This window comes from Theropithecus gelada, chromosome 11 (assembly GCF_003255815.1).
Source record: "Theropithecus gelada isolate Dixy chromosome 11, Tgel_1.0, whole genome shotgun sequence".
NCBI classification, from domain to species: Eukaryota; Metazoa; Chordata; class Mammalia; order Primates; family Cercopithecidae; genus Theropithecus; species Theropithecus gelada.
This window is the reverse complement of record NC_037679.1, coordinates 12,571,140-12,591,059: the sequence shown is the minus strand read 5'-3', so window position 1 is coordinate 12,591,059 and position 19,920 is coordinate 12,571,140. Positions and strand designations below refer to the sequence as shown.

At 47.9% G+C, this 19,920-nt stretch overlaps 1 protein-coding gene and 1 pseudogene across 6 annotated transcripts; both read right to left on the bottom strand.

Annotated features, from left to right (window-relative positions):
• Positions 1-7,233: 7,233 nt before the first annotated feature.
• On the bottom strand, positions 7,234-12,541 carry PRR13 (proline rich 13). Of its 6 annotated transcripts, none has more exons than XM_025403702.1 (4): positions 12,387-12,541; positions 11,451-11,489; positions 10,391-10,764; positions 7,234-7,862 (listed from the first exon to the last, which is right to left on the bottom strand). In XM_025403702.1, exons 2-4 carry the CDS (start codon positions 11,467-11,469, stop codon positions 7,815-7,817), a joined length of 441 nt encoding a protein of 146 aa, XP_025259487.1. In that variant the 5' UTR covers positions 11,470-11,489; positions 12,387-12,541; the 3' UTR covers positions 7,234-7,814. The 6 variants fall into 6 exon arrangements, with proteins under 6 accessions (XP_025259487.1, XP_025259493.1, XP_025259488.1 ...); XM_025403708.1 differs by having other exon boundaries at positions 10,391-10,614; positions 12,387-12,536; XM_025403703.1 differs by having other exon boundaries at positions 12,379-12,507.
• A 5,512-nt stretch (positions 12,542-18,053) lies between these two features.
• Positions 18,054-18,151, bottom strand: LOC112635651 (annotated as a pseudogene).
• Positions 18,152-19,920: the final 1,769 nt, after the last annotated feature.

Sequence of the window (19,920 nt, the reverse complement as noted above, 5' to 3'; positions counted from 1 at the left end):
GGCGCATGCCTGTAATCCCAGCTACTCTGGAGGCTGAGGCAGAAAAATCACTTGAACCCAGGAGGCGGAGTTTATGGTAAGCAAAGATGGTGCCATTGCACTCCAGCCTGGGCAACAAGAGCGAAACTCCGTCTCAAAAAAAAAAAGATTTAGTTGAACATGGTAGTATGCATCTGTATAGTCCCAGCTACTCAAGAGGCTAAGGTGAGAGGATCACTTGAGTCCAGGAATTCAAGGCTGCAGTGTGTTAAGATGGCACCACTGTACTCTAGTCTGGGTGACAGAGCAAGACCCATCTCTTAGTAAATAAATGAAACAAAAGCAGGAATTTAAAAATGCTTAAGGCAATAACAACCAAATATAATATGTAGCTCTTGCTTGGATCCCGGGTTTTTTTCTTTTTTTTTTTTTTTTTGAGACGGAGTCTCGCTTTGTTGCCCAGGCTGAAGTACAGTGGCACAGTCTCAGCTCACTGCTACCTCCACCTTCCGAGTTCAAGTGATTCTCCTGCCTCAGCCTCCTGAGTAGCTGGGACTACAGGCGCCCGCCACCTCGCCCGGCTAGTTTTTTGTATTTTTTTAGTAGAGATGGGGTTTCACCGTGTTAGCCAGGATGGTCTCGATCTCCTGACCTCGTGATCCACCTGTCTCGGCCTCCCAAAGTGCTGGGATTACAGGCTTGAGCCACCGCGCCCGGCCATATTTTTAATTTTCTCAAGTGTAATAATGGAACCATGGTTATCTAAAGAAATGGTTTTTAGGATGTACATGATGAAATATTTAAGGGTAGCCACACGCGGTGGCTCACACCTGTAATCCCAGCACGTTGGAGGCTGAGGCAGGTGGATCACAAGGTCAAGAGACTGAGATCATCCTGGCCAACATGGTGAAACCCCATCTCTACTAAAAATACAAAACTTAGCTGGGAGGGGCAGTAGGCGCCTGTAATCCCAGCTACTTGGGAGGCTGAGACAGGAGAACCACTTGAACCTGGGAAGGCGGAGGTTGCAGTGAGCTGAGATCGCACCACTGCACTCCAGCCTGGCAACAGAGCGAAACTCCATCTCAAAAATAAATAAATAAATAAATAAATAAGTTAGCCAGGTATGGTGGTGCACACCTGTGGTCTCAGCTACTAGGTATGCTGAGGTGGGAGGATCGCTTGAACCTGAGAGGTTGAGGCTGCAGTGAGCTGTGAGTGTGCTACTACACTCCAGCCTGGGCAACAAAGCAAGACCTTATCTCAAAGAAATAATCAAAGAAAAAAAACCAGAGGGATGGCCGAGCATGATGGCGCATGCCTGTAATCCCACACTTTTGGGGGCAGAGCAAGGTAGGAGGATCACTTGAAGCCAGGAGTTCGAGAGCAGCCTAGGCAACATAGTGAGCCCCTGTCCCTACAAAAAATTAAAAATTAGCCATGTATGGTGGTACACACCTGTAGTACTAACTACTTGGGAGGCTGAGGTGGGAGGAGCACTTGAACCAAGGAGATCAAGGCTGCAGTGAGCCTTGAACATGCCGCTGCACGCTAGCCCCTTGACTATCAGTCACATTTTATTGGGCAGCCCCAAACTGATGGAGGCATCTAAAGAGAGGTAGCTTCCTGAAGTGGAAAATTAGGCTTGAGGACTAAAATGCCTTTCCTCCCACCCCCTAAATTGTATTAGGAACAATGTGAAATAGAAAGAAAGGGCCAGGCATGGTGGCTCACTCCTGTAATCTCAACACTTTGGGAGACCGAGGCAGATGGATTGAGGTCAGGAGTTCAAGACCAGCTTGGCCAACCTGGCGAAACGCCATCTCTACTAAAAATACAAAAATTAGCTGGGCATGGTGGCACTTGCCTGTAGTCCCAGATACTCGGGAGGCTGAGGCAGGAGAATCACTTGAACCCTGGAGGCAGAGGTTTCAGTAAGCCGAGATCGTGCCCCACTGCACTCCAGCCTGGGCGACAGAGTGAGACTCCATCTCAAAAAAAAAAAAAAAGAAAGAAAGAAAAAGATGGCCAGGCAAGGTGGCTCATTCCTGTAATCCCAGCACTTCCAGAGGCCAAGGCAGGAGGGCTGCTTGAGGCCAGCCAAGAGTTGTAGAGACCAGCAAGAATCTCATCTCTACAAAAAAATGTTTAAACATTAGCCAGCGCCACCTCTAGCAACTCAGGAGGCTGAGGCAAGAGCATAGCTTGGGCAGCCTACTGCACTCCAGCCTCGGCAACAGTGAGACCCTGTCTCTGAAAAAAGAAGAAAAAGAAGTCTGTCATCTGGTAAGGGGCAGACCAAGTGATGAAAGGGAAGAAATGAAGTAGGGGCCGGGCGCGGTGGCTCACGCCTGTAATCCCAGCACTTTGGGAGGCCGAGGCGGGCGGATCACAAGGTCAGGAGATCGAGACCACAGTGAAACCCCGTCTCTACTAAAAATACAAAAAATTAGCCGGGCGCGGTGGTGGGCGCCTGTAGTCCCAGCTACTCAGGAGGCTGAGGCAGGAGAATGGCGTGAACCCAGGAGGCGGAGCTTGCAGTGAGCCGAGATCGCGCCACTGCACTCCAGCCTGGGCGACAGCGCGAGACTCCGTCTCAAAAAAAAAAAAAAAAAGAAATGAAGTAGGAAAATGTTAAGACACCCAGGAAAAAACAAACTAAGGAGTGTACTTATGTGAAGCCCTGGCTGAAGGTCACGTTAACCTTAAGATTTCACAGTGGAGGGGGCCGGGCGCGGTGGCTCAAGCCTGTAATCCCAGCACTTTGGGAGGCCGAGATGGGCGGATCACAAGGTCAGGAGATCGAGACCATCCTGGCTAACCCGGTGAAACCCTGTCTCTACTAAAAAATACAAAAAACTAGCCGGGCGAGGTGGTGGACGCCTGTAATCCCAGCTACTTGGGAGGCTGAGGCAGGAGAATGGCGTAAACCCGGGAGGCGGAGCTTGCAGTGAGCTGAGATCCGGCCACTGCACTCTAGCCTGGGCAACAGAGCGAGACTCTGTCTCAAAAAAAAAAAAAAAAAAAAAAAAAAGATTTCACAGTGGGGACATTCATACTTCTGAGAGCTGGGGTGAATCTATCCATGAAATCATCTCTAATGTGGGGGGGGCAAAACAAATATCAAATGTCCGTATTGGAACTGGCCAACAGTTGCACCCAGCTTTAAAACAGAAAGATGAGACGCCTCTGATAGCCATACCTGATAATTTTATGAATCAATAAATTATTCCCAGAAGAGGAACCAAACTAAGTCAAGAGAGTGAATCTGCCTAGGGCCATGAAGCAATCTGATATAGGGAGTTGATTCCAAAAAGGCAGCAAACTAGATAAAAGATTCATCCCATTAACTCACAGTTCCTAAACTAAAATGTCAACTTGTATTTTTAGATCCCATGGATTTCCTATCTTTCCCATTCTCGTGTGAATGGAAATCTTGCTAGTTCTAGTAAAAAAAAAAAATAGCCTGTAATCCCAATACTTTGGGAAACTGAGGTGAGAAGATCATTTGAGCCCAGGAGTTCAAGACCAGCCTGAACAACATAGTGAGACCTTGTCTCTACAAAAAATACCAAAAAAATGGCCAGGCGCGGTGGCTCATGCCTGTAACCCCAGCACTTTGGGAGACCGAGGCAGATGGATCACCGGAGGTCAGCAGTTCACGACCAGCCTGGCCGACATGGCAAAACCCCGCCTCTACTAAAAATACAAAAATTAGCCGAGCATGGTGGCACACGACTGTAATCCCAGCTACTCAGGAGGCTGAGGCAGGAGAATCGCTTGAACCCGGGAGGCAGAGGTTGCAGTAACCCAAGATTGTTCCACTGCACTCCAGCCTGGGGGATAAACCAAGACTCTGCCTCCAAAAAAACAAACTAGCTAGGCATGGTGGTGGGACATGCCTGTGGTCCTAGTTACTCGGGAGGCTGAGGTGGGAGAATCGCTTGAGCCTAGCCAGGTTGAGGCTGCAGTGAGCCGATATCACACCACTACATTACAGCCTGGATGACAGAGTAAGACCCTGCCTCAAAAAAAAAAAAAAAAAAAGAGAATGACAGAATCCCAGAGGTTCTTGTATGAGATGCTGAAGGCATAAGACAAAAACATTTGTGAACCACCATCTTAGTAGATTTATACTGAGGCACAAAGCAGGGACACAAACACAAAGCTCTCAAGAGCCAAGGATTAATCTAATCTGGCCTACAGAAAGATAACAGAGTTGAAAAGACTATGGGAAGACCCATCTACACATAATTATTACTACTCATAGTCACAAATTTCTTCCTTCAGGAATGTGGGCCCACTCTTGCTAGAGTTGCCAGTTTGAAATCTGAATCTTTACTGAAAATGCCTGATATTTAACATAGAGAAGGCCGTGTGCGGTGGCTCAAGCCTGTAATCCCAGCACTTTGGGAGGCCAAGACGGGCAGATCACGAGGTCAGGAGATGGAGACCATCCTGGCTAACAAGGTGAAACCCCGTCTCTACTAAAAAATACAAAAAACTAGCCAGGCGAGGTGGCAGGTGCCTGTAGTCCCAGCTACTCGGGAGGCTGAGGCAGGAGAATGGCATAAACCCGGGAGGCAGAGCTTGCAGTGAGCCGAGATCCGGTCACTGCACGCCAGGCTGGGCGACAGAGCGAGACTCCGTCTCAAAAAAACAAAAAAAACATAGAGAGCGATCCCTCCAAAAAAAGTCTCAGACCCAGGTATAACATGGGCTCCCAATTTTTCAACTTTTGATAAAGATGTATGAACCAAAATGTTCACAACAGTAGTTAAGTATATATCAAAACTAGAAACAAATATAAAATTATAGTAATAAAAGAATGGTTGAATAAGTTGGAATGCTGGGGCCAGGCACCGTAGCTCAGGCCTGAAATCCCAACACTTTTGGATGCTGAGGCAGGCGGATCACTTAAGGCTGTAGTGCAGTGGCACAATCTCGGCTTACTGTAACCTCAGCCTCCCAAGTTCAAGCAATTCTCCTGCTTCATCCTCACAAGCAGCTGGGATTACAGGCTCAAGCCACCATACCCGGCTCATTTTTTTTTTAATTTTTATTTTTTGAAGAGACAGGGTCTCGCTGTGTTGCCCAGGCTGGTCTTGAACTCCTGGACTCAAGAAATCCTCCTGCCTCAGCCTCCCAAAGTGCTGGGATTACAAGTATGAGCCACTGCACCTGGTCACCATCTATTTCTCTTCACCTCACGATCTGTCCCATGCCCACCATTTCCCTCTCCCCTCCAAAAAGGAAGAGCTGATAAAGGAAAACACAGTGACTGGGGGGAAAACAATTAGAAAGCTGGGCGCAGTGGCTCACGCCCATAATCCCAGCACTTTGGGAAGCCGAGGTGGGAGGATCACCTGAGGTCGGGAGTTTGAGACCAACCTGACCAACATGGAGAAACCCCGTCTCCACTAAAAATACAAAATTAGCCAGGCGTGGTGGCGCATGCCTGTAATCCCAGCTACTCGGGAGGCAGAGGCAGAAGAATCACTTGAATCCAGGAGGTGAAGGTTGCGGTGAGCCGAGATCACGCCGTTGCATTCCAGCCTGCGCAACAAGAGCAAAACTCTGTCTCAAAAAAAAATTAGAATGGCCCCCAAATCCAAGACACTGGAAAAGTGGACCTTGGCTTTGGATTTTTTTTTTTTTTTTTTTTTTTGAGACAAGTCTTTCTCTGTCACCCAGGCTGGAGTGCAGCGGCAAGATCTTGGCTCACTGCAACCTCTGTCTTCCGGGTTCAAGTGATACTCCTACCTCAGCCTCCCAAGTAGCTGGGATTATAGGCACCTGCCACCATGCCCAGCTGATTTTTATATTTTTAGTAGAGATGGGGTTTCACCATGTTGGCCAGACTGGTCTCGAACTCCTGACCTCAGGTGATCCGCTCACCTCGGCTTCCTAAAGTGCTAGGATTACAGGTGTGAGCCACTGCGCCCAGCCATGGATTTTCTAATAAAATTAGAAGATAGCTGTAAAATATAAGAAGATCTCAGGCATTTATTTCATAGAACTCTTTCCAGGGAAGTTATGGATGCAGTATAGCCAACTCAAAACACTCCTTCTTCCCTGTTCCTCCTCAAGCCCTACACTCAATGCCCAAACCCATGGGTTCCACCTCAGAAACATCTGTTAAGTCTACTCCTTCCTCTAGCCCCATGTCCCCAACTGCAGCCTCATTTCCTGCTTTCAGGAACTCAGGTTCAGGAGCTCCTTTCATCGTACACTTTTTGCAACTTGGCACCTTTGTAAAACTACTGCTTCTGCCTGGAATCCATTGGGTTAAGAGCAGAGACTCAGAAGCCAGGCTGTCTTGAGCTCCAATTCTGACTGAACCTCTGCCTCCCGGATTCAAGCGATTCTCCTGCCTCAGCCTCCCAAGTAGCTAGGATTACAGGCATGAGCCACCACGCGCGGCTAATTTTGTATTTTTATAGAGATGGGGTTTCTCCATGTTGGCCAGGCTGGTCTCAAACTCCTGGCCTCGTGCTCTGCCTGCCTTAGCCTCCCAAAGTGCTGGGATTACAGGCGTGAGCCACCACGCCTGGCCCACAGTTTCTTAAATATACTGATTTGTAGGGACACATGTAAAAAGTCTTAGCTGAGCACGGTCGCTCATGCCTGTAATCCCAGCACTTTGGGAGGCTAAGGCAGGTGGATCACCTGAGGTCAGGAGTTTGAGACCAGCCTGACTGACCAACATGTTGAAACCCTGTCCCTACTAAAAATACAAAATTAGCCGGGCATGGTGGCAGGTGCCTGTAGTCGCAGCTACTTGGGAGGCTGAGGCAGGAAAATCACTTGAACCTGGGGGGTGGAGGTTACAATTGCGCCACTGCGCTCCAGCCTGCGCAATAACAGCGAAACTCCATCTCAAAATAAATAAATACATAAATAAAAATAAAAAGTTTTAGGAAAAAAATTTTTAAAAAATAAGTATTATTCAATAGATTTGGGGTAAAGCCCCATATTACTCTCTCATAGCTGATGGGCAGCCAGAGTTAAAAAAACATAAGCTAAAGGCCTATATCCATTGACCCAAGGGAAGACAATAAAGATTCATGCCACTCTGCCTGACCCAATTTTGAAGAGTTCTCCCACTTAAAAAACATAGGAATCACACGGTGTCTTCCTCAGTGAAGCTCTGGTTTCCTTCTATAAAATTGATACACTTTAAAGGGCCTGTGGAAGATTAGCAAAAGTTGTAGAATGTGCCATACCCAGCCAAGGTGATAGCACAGGTGAACAGAGACCAGGAGAAATATCTTTATTTGAATAGGACCTGAGACAGCATATTGGGCTAAGGAGGAAAGGTAAGGTTCCAAAATGGCGGTCAAAGCTGATCGACCAAAGGGACTCTACTTCCCAGCAACTTTGCAGTTAGTGCAACCAACAAAAGGCCTGCTGGGGAATGTATTTGCCACTAAATTCCCCAAGTATGGCAACATTACAAAAAAGATAGAGGTTTTTCATCATAATTAAATTTCCGCAAACCTCCCCAATCACAAGTATTATAAGCGGAAGTAAAAAAATCACATTTTACAGATCTCAAACTTGTCTTCAACATTTAGTTCATCATTTTCAAAAAATAGCTCCCCTGCCTAATTCATTAGCTATATGATCTATCCAAGCACCAACAAGATGGCCAGGCCATGGCAATCCTCTTCCCATTTCCCCTAGCCACTCAGGGCTCAACAGCAGGGTGAGGCTCAGGTGGAGGTAGGGGGTGGGGAGCACAAGGGCTACTTTCCCCCAGTACAACATGGCATCTGAAGCTTGATGGGAGAGCAGAACTGGTGAGACTTGAGGGAAGGGTCCAGGGCCTGTATTCAGTCAGAATCACTGCTGGAAGAGGAGGAGGAAGAGGAGGAGGAATGCTGCAAGGGGAAAGGGGAAAGAGGAAAGAAGCATCAGATCCAAATGACCTTTCATCACTCCGTGGGCCATTCTTTGGTGCCCTACCCCTCTACCCAAGTATCCCTTGCTTCCCTAAGAAGGTCAGGAGTCTTGAACTGACTGTACCTAAACAAAAGCAAGGGTTTCCTTCAGCAGTGAGCACACAGGAATGGATTAAACCATCCTAAATTATCACACAGAATTTTAAAAATTTAACATATTGCCTTTGGAGCAAATTTCCAACTTTCTTTACCTGAATCGATGCCTAGGCAAGGAATAAATTACAGGCCCAAGCATAGTATGGTGCTAGGAAACAGCAGTTACCTTATAAATGCTTATTTATTAGCTGTATGCAAAGTCCTATGATTTTAAGAAATTGGATTCTACAAATCTAAGAAGACAGTAGAAACAGCAGTTGTGTGTGCACGTATCTCTATTTTTTCCAAAGTACAATGGGAAAAAGTGGGGAAGATGTAAGAAAAGGCTGGGAGTTCTATTAAATGTTCCTTGGCCGGGCGCGGTGGCTCAAGCCTGTAATCCCAGCACTTTGGGAGGCCGAGGCGGGCGGATCACGAGGTCAGGAGATCGAGACCATCCTGGCTAACATGGTGAAACCCCGTCTCTACTAAAAATACGAAAAAAACTAGCCGGGCGTGGTGGCGGGCGCCTGTAGTCCCAGCTACTCGGAGGCTGAGGCAGGAGAATGGCCTGAACCTGGGAGGCGGAGCTTGCAGTGAGCCGAGATCGCGCCACTGCACTCCAGCCTGGGTGACACAGCGCGAGACTCCGTCTCAAAAAAAAAAAAAAAAAAAAAAAAAAAAAAATGTTCCTTAAGCACATACTCCCAGCAATGCTACAGTTATTAAATAAAAACATTTTTCAGTCTCTCCAGGGTAATTTCTCCCCCTTCTTCCCCACTAAATCTCAATTCTCTTCAGACTTCTTTTTTTTTTTTCAGATGGAGTCTCACCCTGTCGCCCAGGCTGGAGTGCAATGGCATGATCTCAGCTCACTGCAACCTCCACCTCCTGGGTTTAAGAGATTCTCTGCTGGGTGCGGTGGCTCACGCCTATAATCCCAGCACTTTGGGAGGCCGAGGTGGGAGGATCACAAGGTCAGGAGATCGAGACCACGGGTGAAACCCCATCTCTACTAAAAATACAAAAAATTAGTCAGGCGCTGTGGCGGGCGCCTGTAGTCCCAGCTAGTTGGTGGGGGGGCTGAGGCAGGAGAATGGCATGCACTCTGGAGGCAGAGCTTGCAGTGAGCCGAGATCGCACCACTGCACTCCAGCCTGGGGGACAGAGCGAGACTCCGTCTCAAAAAAAAAAAAAAAAAAAAAAAGAGATTCTCCCGCCTCAGTCTCCGGAGTACCTGGGATTACAGGCACACAGCACCATGCCCAGATAATTTTTTGTATCTTTAGTAGACATGTTTTGCCATGTTGGCTAGGCTGGTTTCAAACTCCTGACCTCGTGATCTGCCTGCCCCAGACTCCCAAAGTGCTGGGATTACAGGTGTGGACCACGGTGCCTGGCCTTCTCTTCAGACTTCTATCAAATACCCAGAATCAGGAATTCGAATCCACAAGGCAAATAAATTTACTGGGCAGTTAAATGTAAATGGAGGCCTCATCAAGATGCAGATTGGCTTAATCCTTCCAGAGTTGTCCTCAGAGTTGCTTTTATCCTTGCACTTTTTTTTTTTGAGATGGAGTCTTGTCTGTCATCCAGGCTGGAGTGCAGTGGTGAGATCTGGGCTCACTGCAACCTCCGCTTCCTGGGTTCAAGCAATTCGCCTGCCTCAGCCTCCTGAGTAGCTGGGATTACAGGCATGCGCCACCACACCCAGCTAATAATTCCCAAGTGCTGGGATTACAGGCATGATCCTTACTAATTTTTAACGGTCCTCTAAAACAAAGATACTCAGCCTTGGGGCTGAGTATAAAACCTCTTTAGTCCTAGGCTGTTAGAGGCTGAGTCACTGACTGCTCTTGTCCTCACTTTTTCTGCTGGATGATAGGGCAAAGGGCCCATGTAATTAACACAAGGCCCTAAGAACACTGAAAGAGAGAAAGAACTCCAGGAACTAGGGCCATATTATTATTCTGTTAATTATTATAAGACTTTGCTTTGTCAAAGGAATGACTTTAATTGATGTTTTGATAATGTCAGTGAGGGGGTCCAACTTGCTAGAATATGCACCTGCGGGGAGGGGAGCAAAAGTTCTGGGAGAGAGTAGGGCAGAAAAGATTTGGCTTTTGATTCTAAAAATCCATTTTAAGGCTCACCCTAGCTCCCCCCAGATAGGAGAAGCCTGATGTTTCTTTTCAAGATAATCAGATTCTTCCCAGTAGCAATCTTTTACAAAAAGGAAGAATCATCGACCAGAGTGACACAATCGTCATCCCCCACGTCCACAGAATGTGAATCCCCCTCACCCAACCCCTGCCTACCTAGTCCCTCTGAGGGGGCACCCCTTTCCTAGCCAGGCTCCAGAGGGTACTGACCTTGCCACGCTTGTGGTGCTTGTGGTGCTTGTTCATCTTTTTATGAGCTTTCTTCATTTTCTTCTGCATCTTCTTGTCCACTATCACTGCTGGTCCGACCATGCCAGGAGCCAAGGGATTCACAGGAGAGATTCCAGGGGCAGGCGGTGGGTATGGAGGAGGGTAGGGACCCAAGGGTTGGCATCCTGGATACCCTGGCTGTGGCACAGGATGAGGGGGCCCACCTGGGGGGAAAGCTGGATTGCCCTGGGGAGCTCCTGGGGGAGGAGGACAGGGGCCTGAGGGAAAGAGTGGGTTAATAGGTGGTGGGTGGGCAGGATTGGAACCTCCAGGGCACCCGATGTTGGGGGTATATGGATTTGGCCCTGGCTGCCCTGGGGGAAGAAGCAGATAATAAACATTAGAATTCCCCAGAGTCTCCGACAACAAACAACAAAAAGAAAGAGATTCTTTCTCACCCAATACTTAAAGGGAAATGGAAAAGTGACAAAGGAGAATAGAGGGTAGGGGAGACAAACCTGAGTTGGGGATAAAAGGGGGAATGTCCCCGGAAGGGCTGGAGAGAGGAGGGAGACAGTGAACTCTGAGGAAGACAAAAGCACTGGTCAGGCCAGTGGGGCGTGGTGGCTCAAGCCTGTAATCCCAGCAGTTTGGGAGGCCGAGGTGGACAGATCACATGAGGTCAGGAGTTCAAGACCAGCCTGGCCAACATGGTGAAACCCCGTCTCTACTAAAAATACAAAAAGTAGTCGGGCGTGATGGCGCACGCCTGTAATCTCAGCTACTCCAGAGGCTGAAACAGGAGAATCGCTTGAACCCAGGAGGCGGAGGTTGCAGTGAGCCGAGATCGCGCCACTGCACTCCAGCCTGGGCGACAGAGACTCCGTCTCAAAAAATAAATAAATAAAATAAAATAAAAAAGCACTGGTCAGCTGTAGACTAAGGACTTTGCTTTTGCGGGTGTGGCGGGTCGGGGGTGGGGCAGCTGATAGAGAAACTTCCTGTTACAGAGTCCATCAGAAAAAGGGTTAGGGGTCGTACAGAACCCCCAAACACCTACCGGCATTGGGATTCCACATGTTTAGGTGTGTCCTCCAGCCTGAGGAGAAAGAAATGAGGCAAAAAAGATGACAGTCTAGAGGTAGGAAGTGGACTTAGCACCGTAGCCCAGCCCTAACGTCTTCCACCCCACAGTAGGCTCTCCCACCTGGAGAACTACCACGACTTCCACATAAGACACATCTCTTTTCTGGCTGGGCGCGGTGGCTCACGCTTGTAATCCCAGCACTTTGGGAGGCCAAGGCGGGTGGATCACGAGGTCAGGAATTCGAGACCAGCCTGGCCAACATCGTTAAGTAGTAAAAACTACTAAAAATCTAAAAATTAGCCGGGCGCGGTGGCGGGTGCCTGTAATCCCAGTTACCTGGGAGGCTGAGGCAGGAGAATCGCTTGAACCTGGGAGGCGGAGGTTACAGTGAGCTGAGATCGCGCCACTGCACTCTAGCCTGGGCAACAGAGCGAGACACCAGCTCGAAAAAAAAAAAAAAAAAGAAAGAAATGTCTCTTTCCACTTGTTTCTTCGCCCTCAATACCTACTTGGTTCCTAACACAGGAATCTAGTTCCCACGGCCCCTCCACCCAGGTTGAAGCGTCTAACTCTTCGCAAGAGGGCATAGCCCGCGAGTCTCGGCACCCCCATCATTCATCCCCCTTTCCTGGAACTGAGTCCGGAGGCCTTTAACCACCCACAGAGTAAGAAAGGATCTCAAACAACTTTCTCCCTGGGGAGGACCTCACCTCAGGCTAAGAAAAGGATACGCCTGGAGGCGAAGAAGGAAGTTGCTCAAGAACCTCAAATACTTAAATAAAGGGACACAGCCCAATTCCTCCAAAAAAGAAAAAAGGCAAATGAAGATCCTAGCCCCAAGCTGCGAAGGGGCTCTTAACCCAGCAATGGGAAAAGGAAAAAACCCATGGAATTCAGATACCACGTCACCTTTCCACCGCCGCCTGGACTTGATGCGTTCTTCGCAGTCTCGGCGCTTACTTCCTAGTCACACCTAGTCACCCAGACCCCGTGCTTCGGTACCCGCCTCTGCTACTGCCTAATTGGTAATTATGTGGCCACTCGACTGATGATTGGACAACAAACTAATCAATCACTCTGGTCCAACTGAGGAGGAAACGGTTGCTCTAGCTGCAGACCCGAGCCCTTTACGACTAGGCAAAGACCCGAGCCCTTTACGACTAGGCAAGTACTGAGAAGCCGGAAATCTCCTGGGGGCGGAGCTAGGCGGAGAGCGCTAGAGGGGGCGGGGCCAGCTGCTGGGCAAAGTCCTAGAGACACCGAGAAGAAACTCTGCCTTGCTCTCTGCTAGTCATGGTTCACTGGGTGCAATACCTTGTAAAGTGAATACAGTATGGTAAGTGTTGTAATACAGATATAGACAGAGTTCTCGGCAAGGGCAGAGGAGCTGCTGAGTCCTAGCCCCAAGCCTCAATGTTCCCGGCTCCCTCTTACACTCGCAAGGGAAGCAAACAAACATTCTTGCGGAAAATACAGAGATTTCATAATCTGTCCCAGGATTCCCTCTCTCAATTGCATCGCTCCGCCATCTGTCAAGAAGCCTAAACCAGAAACCAAGGAGGTCTTCCATGATCCCTCTGTCTCCTTCACCTCCCTTACCCCAAATTACCAGTTTTGTCTCACAAATACATCTGGAATCTCTCCACTTCTCTCCGTCTTCCCTGGTCCAAACCTCCCATCATCTCTCGCCTGGATTCATTTCTCCCCTGAATTGCTACAATGGCCTCTTTTTTTTTTTTTTTTTTTTTTTTGAGACGGAGTCTCGCTCTGTTGCCAGGCTGGAGTGCAGTGGTGCGACCTCGGCTCACTGCAACCTCCGCTTCCCGAGTTCAAGCGATTCTTCTGCCTCAGCCTCCCGAGTAGCTGGGACTACAGGCGCGGCTAATTTTTGTATTTCTTAGTAGAGATGGGGTTTCACCATGTTGGCCAGGATGGTCTCCATCTCTTGACTTCGTGATCTGCCTGCCTCGGCCTCCCAAAGTGCTGGGATTACAGGCGTGAGCCACGCGCCCAGACTTTTTTTTTTTTTTTTTTTTTTAAAGAAAACAAGACAAGTGGCCAGGTACCTTGGCTCATGCCTGTAATCCAAGCACTTTGGGAGGCCGAGGCGGGCGGATCACGAGGTCAGGAGTTCAAGACCAGCCTGGCCAATATGGTAAAACCCCGTTTCTACTAAAAATACAAAAATTAGCCGGGCGTGGTGACATGTGCCTGTGATCCCAGCCACTTGGGAGGCTGAGGCAGGAGAATCGCTGAACCCGGGAGGCGGAGGTTGCAGTGAGCCGAAATCGTGCCACTGCACTCCAACCTGGGTAATAGTGAGACTCCGTCTCAAAAATAATAATAATAAACAACGACAACAAAAAAATCACACACAATACAATTAACAAACTTGACCTGATGAACATACATTGAACCATGCTCTCAAAACTTAATGACTGCTAATTCTCCTTAAGCATGCTTAGAGCATTTATAAAAATTGGTCACATTCTAAGTTAAGCATGTCTCAACTGATGCAATTCAATTTTGAAAGAACTGTTCAATACATATTCCCTGACCACGATGTAAAATATAAGCAAACATACAGCTAGATTTTTTTTTTTTAGAAAAAAAATTGTTTAACTGTCATCCAGGCTGGGCACAGTGGTTTATGCATGTAATCCCAGCACTTTGGGAGGCCGTGGCTGGAGGATCACTTGAGGTCAGGAGTTCAGGACCAGAATGGGCAACTTAGTAAGACATCATCTCTACAAAAATAAAAAATTAGCCGAGAGTGGTGGTGCACGCCTGTAGTCCCAGCTACTCAGGAGGGTAAGGTGGGAGGATCACTTGAGCCTGGGAGGCAGAGGTTGCAGTGAGCCCAAATCACACCACTGCACTCCAGCCTGGGTGACAGAGCAAGATTCGATCTCTAAATAAATAAATAAATTGCCTTAAAATAACCACGGAAAGAATAAGCCATGATGGAAATTAAATACTTAGAAATAAGTAGGTGGGCACGGTGACTCATGCCTGTAATCCCAGCACTTTGGGAGGCCGAGGTGGGTGGATCATGAGGTCAGGATTTTGAGACCATCCTGGCCAACATGGTGAAAACCTGTCTCTACTAAAAATACAAAAATTAGCTGGGTGTGATGGCACATGCTGTAATCCCAACTGCTCAGGAGGCTGATACAGGAGAATCGCTTGAACCCGGGAGGCAGAGATGGCAGTGAGCTGAGATGGTGCCACTGCACTCCAGACTGGCAACAGAGCAAGACTCCGTCTCAAAAAAAAAAAAAAAAAAAAAAAAAAGGAAGGAAGGAAGGAAGGAAGGAAGAAGCAGGCCGGGTGTGGTGGCTCACGCCAGTAATCCCAACACTTTAGGAGGCTGAGGCAGACAGATTCCTTGAGTCCAGGAGTTCAAGACCAGCGTGGGCCACAGGGGAAACCCTGTCTCTGATACAAATACAAAAATTAGCCGGGTATAAAAATACAAAAATTAGCCGGGTGTGGTGGCTCACACCCAGTTGTCCCGGCTACTCAGGGCTGGGGTGGGAGAATCACTTGAGCCTGAGAGGTGGAGGTTGTGATGAGCCAAGATCATGCCACTGCACTCCAGCATGGGCAAAAGAGCACAAAAAGAAATAAGCCATAATGAAAATATTAGATCCAAAATTTGTGGGATATAGGCAGAACATGGTAGCTCATGCCTGTAATCCCAGCATTTTGGGAGGCCGAGGCAGGTGGATCACATGAGGCCAGGAGTTCGAGACCAGCCTGGCCAGCATAGCAAAACCCCGTCTCTACTAAATATACAAAAAAATTAGGCCAGGCGGGGTGGCTCACGCCTGTAATCCTAGCACTATGGGAGGCTGAGGCAAGTGGATCACAAGGTCAGGAATTCAAGACCAGCCTGGCCAACATGGTGAAATCCCATCTCTACTAAAAATACAAAAAATTGTCTGGGCACGGTGGCTCACGCCTGTAATCCCAGCACTTTGGGAGGCCAAGGCGGGCGGATCACGAGGTCAGGAGATCGAGACGATCCTGGCTAACACGGTGAAACCCCATCTCTACTAAAAATACAAAAAAAATTCGACGGGCGTGGTGATGGGCACCTGTAGTCCCAGCTACTCAGGAGGCTGAGGCAGGAGAATGGCGTGAACCTGGGAGGCAGAGCTTGCGGTGAGCCGAGATCGCGCCACTGCACTCTAGCTTGGGCGACAGAGCAAGACTCCGTCTCAGAAAAATAAATAAATAAATAAATATATAGTGTGTGTGTGTGTATGTGTGTGTGTTTAGTAGAAATGGGGTTTCACCATGTTGGCTAGGGCAGTTTCAAACTCCTGACCTCAAGTGATTCACCCACCTTGGCCTCCCAAAGTGCTAGGATTACAGGCATGAGCCACCAGGCCTGGCCTGTTATTTCTTGACTTTTTAATAATCAGCATTCTGACTGGCATGAGATAGTATCTCATTATGGTTTTGATTTACATTTCTCTGATGTTCAGTGATGTTGTGCTTTTTTTCATGTTTGTGGGCTGCATGTCTTCTTTTGAGAAGTGTCTGTTCATGTCCTTTGCCCACTTTTTAATGGGATTGTTTTTTTTTTCTTCTAAATTTGTTTGAGTTTATTGTAGATTCTGGATATTAGACACTTTGTCAGATCATAAAAATTTTCTCCTGTTCTGTAGGTTGGCGGTTTGTTCCGATGTTAGTTTCTTTTGCTGTGCAGAAGCTCTTTAGTTTAATTAGATCACATTTGTCAATTTTTGCTTTTGTTGTGATTGCTTTTGGTGATCTCATCATTAAATCTTTGCCCCTGCCTATGTCCTGAGTGGTATTGCCTAGATAGTGTTCTTTTATTTTGAAATAATTTTAGACTCACAAGAAGTTGTAACATTTACCCAGCTTCCCCCAGTGATAGTATCTTACATAACAAGACTGCATTTTGGCCGAGTGGGGTGACTCATGCCTGTAATCCCAGCACTTTGGGAGGCCGAGGCTAGTGGATTCCCTTGAACTCAGGAGTTCGAGACCATCCTGGTCAACATGGTGAAATCTTGTCTCTACAAAAAATAGAAAAATTAGCTGGGCGTGGTTGTGTGCACCCATAATCTCAGCTACTCAGGAGGCTGGGGTGGGAGGATCACTGGAGCCTGGGAGACAGAAGTTACACCGAGCCAAGATCATTCCACTGCACTCCAGTCTCACTCACAGAGTGAGACCCTGTCTCAAAACAAACAAACAGGCTGGGCGCGGTGGCTCACGCCTGTAATCCCAGGACTTTGGGAGGTTGAGGTGGGCAGATCACGAGGTCAGGATTTTGAGACCATCCCAACGAACATAGTGAAACCCCATCTGTACTAACAATAAAAAAATTAGCTGGGCGTGGTGGCACACACTGTAATCCCAGCTACTTGGGAGACTGAGGCAGGAGAATCCCTTGAACTAGGGAAGCAGATGTTGTAGTGAGCTGAGATCGCACCACTGCACTCCAACTTGGGGGTGACAGAGCAAGACTCCGTCTCAAAAAAAAAAAAAGTTTGCCTACTCTAGAAGTTTATTTTTTCTTTTCTTCTCTTTTTTTTTTTTTTGAGACAGAATTTCGCTCTTGTTGCCCAGCCTGGAGTGCAATGGTGCCATCTTGGCTCACGGCAACCCCGGCCTCCTGGGTTCAAGTCATTCTCCTGTCTCAGCCTCCCAACTACCTGGGATTACAGGTATGCACCACCACGCCTGGCTAATTTTGTATTTTTAGTGGACACAGGGTTTCTCCATGTTAGTCAGGCTGGTCTCAAATTCCCGACTTCAGGTGACCAGCCTGCCTCTGCCTCCCAAAGTGCTAGGATTACAGGCATGAGCCGCTGCACCCAGCCCAGGTTTCTAAAAAGTGTATTTACATGCCTAATACATCTCCAGGAGCATGAAATCACTACTCATAGGAATATCATATTAGGCAAACATTGGATTTGGTAAACTCATCTTCACAATTGGAACTTTCATATTTTATCATTTTATCACAGAATCATGGAACTATAGGGTTGGAAATGACTTAGAGAAACATTTATTCAATTTCCTGAGAAAAATAAACTTTCCTAAGAGTTCACAGTTAGGAGAGACAAGATTATAACCTATATTTTCTGGCTTTTAGCGATTATTTATTTATTTATTTTGAGACAGAGTCTCGCTTTGTCACCCAGGCTGGAGTGCAGTGATGCGATCTTGGCTCACTGCAAGCTCGGCCTCCTGGGTTCATGTCATTCTCCTGCCTCAGCCTCCCGAGTAGCTGGGACTACAGGCGCCCGCCACCACGCCCAGCTAATTTTTTGTATATTTTAGTAGAGATGAGGTTTCACTGTGTTAGCCAGGATGGTCTCGATCTCCTGACCTCATGATCCGCCTGCCTCGGTCTCCCGAAGTGTTGGGATTACAGGCGTGAGCCACCGCGCCCAGCCTAGTGATCCCTTCTATACAACACATTACAACACACTCATTCAAAAATACTACAAGTAGAAACTGTAATACCACAACACTCCCCTTGTATTTTTATTTATGGCCTCTCTGATGTTTGGGATATGGTCATTGTTTGTTTAAAATACGGAATGCTTCACAAATGTGCATGTCATCCTTCCACAAGGACCATGCGAATCTTCTCTGTTTTTTTTTTCCTTTGTTCGTTTCGATATGGAGGCTCACTCATCCAGGCTGGAGTGCAGTGGTCTGATCTCAGCTCACTGCAAACTCCACCTCCCGGATTGAAGCGATTCTCCATCCTCAGCCCCCAGAGTAGCTGGGATTGCGGGTGTGCACCACCATGCCCAGCTAATTTTTGTATTTTTAGTAGACACAAGGTTTGTCATGTTGGCCAGGCTGGTCTCCAACTCCTGACCTCAGGTGACCTGCCCTCCTCAGTCTCCCAATCATAGGCTTATTTATTTTATTTTTATTTTTATTTTTATTTATTTATTTATTCTTTTTTTTTTTTTTTTTTTTTGAGACGGAGTCTTGCTCTGTCGCCCAGGCTGGGGTGCAGTGGCCGGATCTCAGCTCACTGCAAGCTCCGCTTCCCGGGTTCCCGCCATTCTCCTGCCTCAGCCTCCCGAGTAGCTGGGACTACAGGCGCCGCCACCTCGCCTGGCTAGTTGTTTGTATTTTTTGGTAGAGACGGGGTTTCACCATGTTAGCCAGGATGGTCTCGATCTCCTGACCTCGCGATCCGCCCGTCTCGGCCTCCCAAAGTGCTGGGATTACAGGCTTGAGCCACCGCGGCCGGCCTATTTATTTTTTTTTTTTAGACAGGGTCTCACTCTGTCACCCAGGCTGGAGTGCAATGGCGCAATCTTGGCTCACTGCAACCTCCGCCTGCCGGGTTCAAGTGATTCTCCTGCCTCAGCCTCCCAAGTAGCTGGGATTACAAGTGTGCACCACCACACCAGGCTAATTTTTGTATCTTTGTGTTTTTTTTTTTTTTCTGGTTTTTTTTTGAGACAAAGACTCGCTCTGTTGCCCAGGCTAGAGTGCAGTGGCGCGATCTCGGCTCACTGCAAGCTCCGCCTCCCAGGTTCATGCCATTCTCCTGCCTCAGCCTCCCAAGTAGCTGGGACTACAGGCGCCCAGCACCATGCCCGGCTAACTTTTTGTATTTTTGGTAGAGATAGGGTTCCATCGTGTTAGCCAGGATGGTCTGGATCTCCTGATCTCATGATCCACCCGTCTCGGCCTCCCAAAGTGCTGGGATTACAGGCTTGAGCCACCGTGCCCGGCCAAATTTTTGTATTTTTAATAGAGATGGGGTTTCACCATGTTGGCCAGGCTGGTCTCCAACTCCTGATAGGTGATCCGCCTGCCTTGGCCAAAATGCTGGGATTACAGGTGCGAGCCACCACGCCCGACCCATAGGTTTATTTTTGATTGAACATAGCCTTATGCTCATCAGCATGTTTGTACATTCTTTTCTTTTTCTTTTTTTTTCTTTTTTTTTTTTTTTTGAGACAGAGTCTCGCTCTGTCGCCCAGGCTGGAGTGCAGTGGCCTGATCTCAGCTCACTGCAAGCTCCGCCTCCCGGGTTTACGCCATTCTCCTGCCTCAGCCTCCCGAGTAGCTGGGACTACAGGCGCCCGCCACCTCGCCCGGCTATTTTTTTGTATTTTTTAGTAGAGACGGGGTTTCACCGTGTTAGCCAGGATGGTCTCGATCTGCTGACCTCGTGATCCGCCCGTCTTGGCCTCCCAAAGTGCTGGGATTACAGGCTTGAGCCACCGTGCCCGGCCTTTTCTTTTTCTTTCTTTCTGTTTTTTTTTTTTTTTTTTTTCTGAAACAGAGTCTGGCATCCTCCGCCTCCCAGGTTCAAGGGATTCTCCTGCCTCAGTCTCCTGAGTAGCTGGGATTACAGGCGGGCACCACCATGCCCAGCTAGTTTTTGTATTTTTTTTTTTTTTTTTTTTTTTTTGAGACGGAG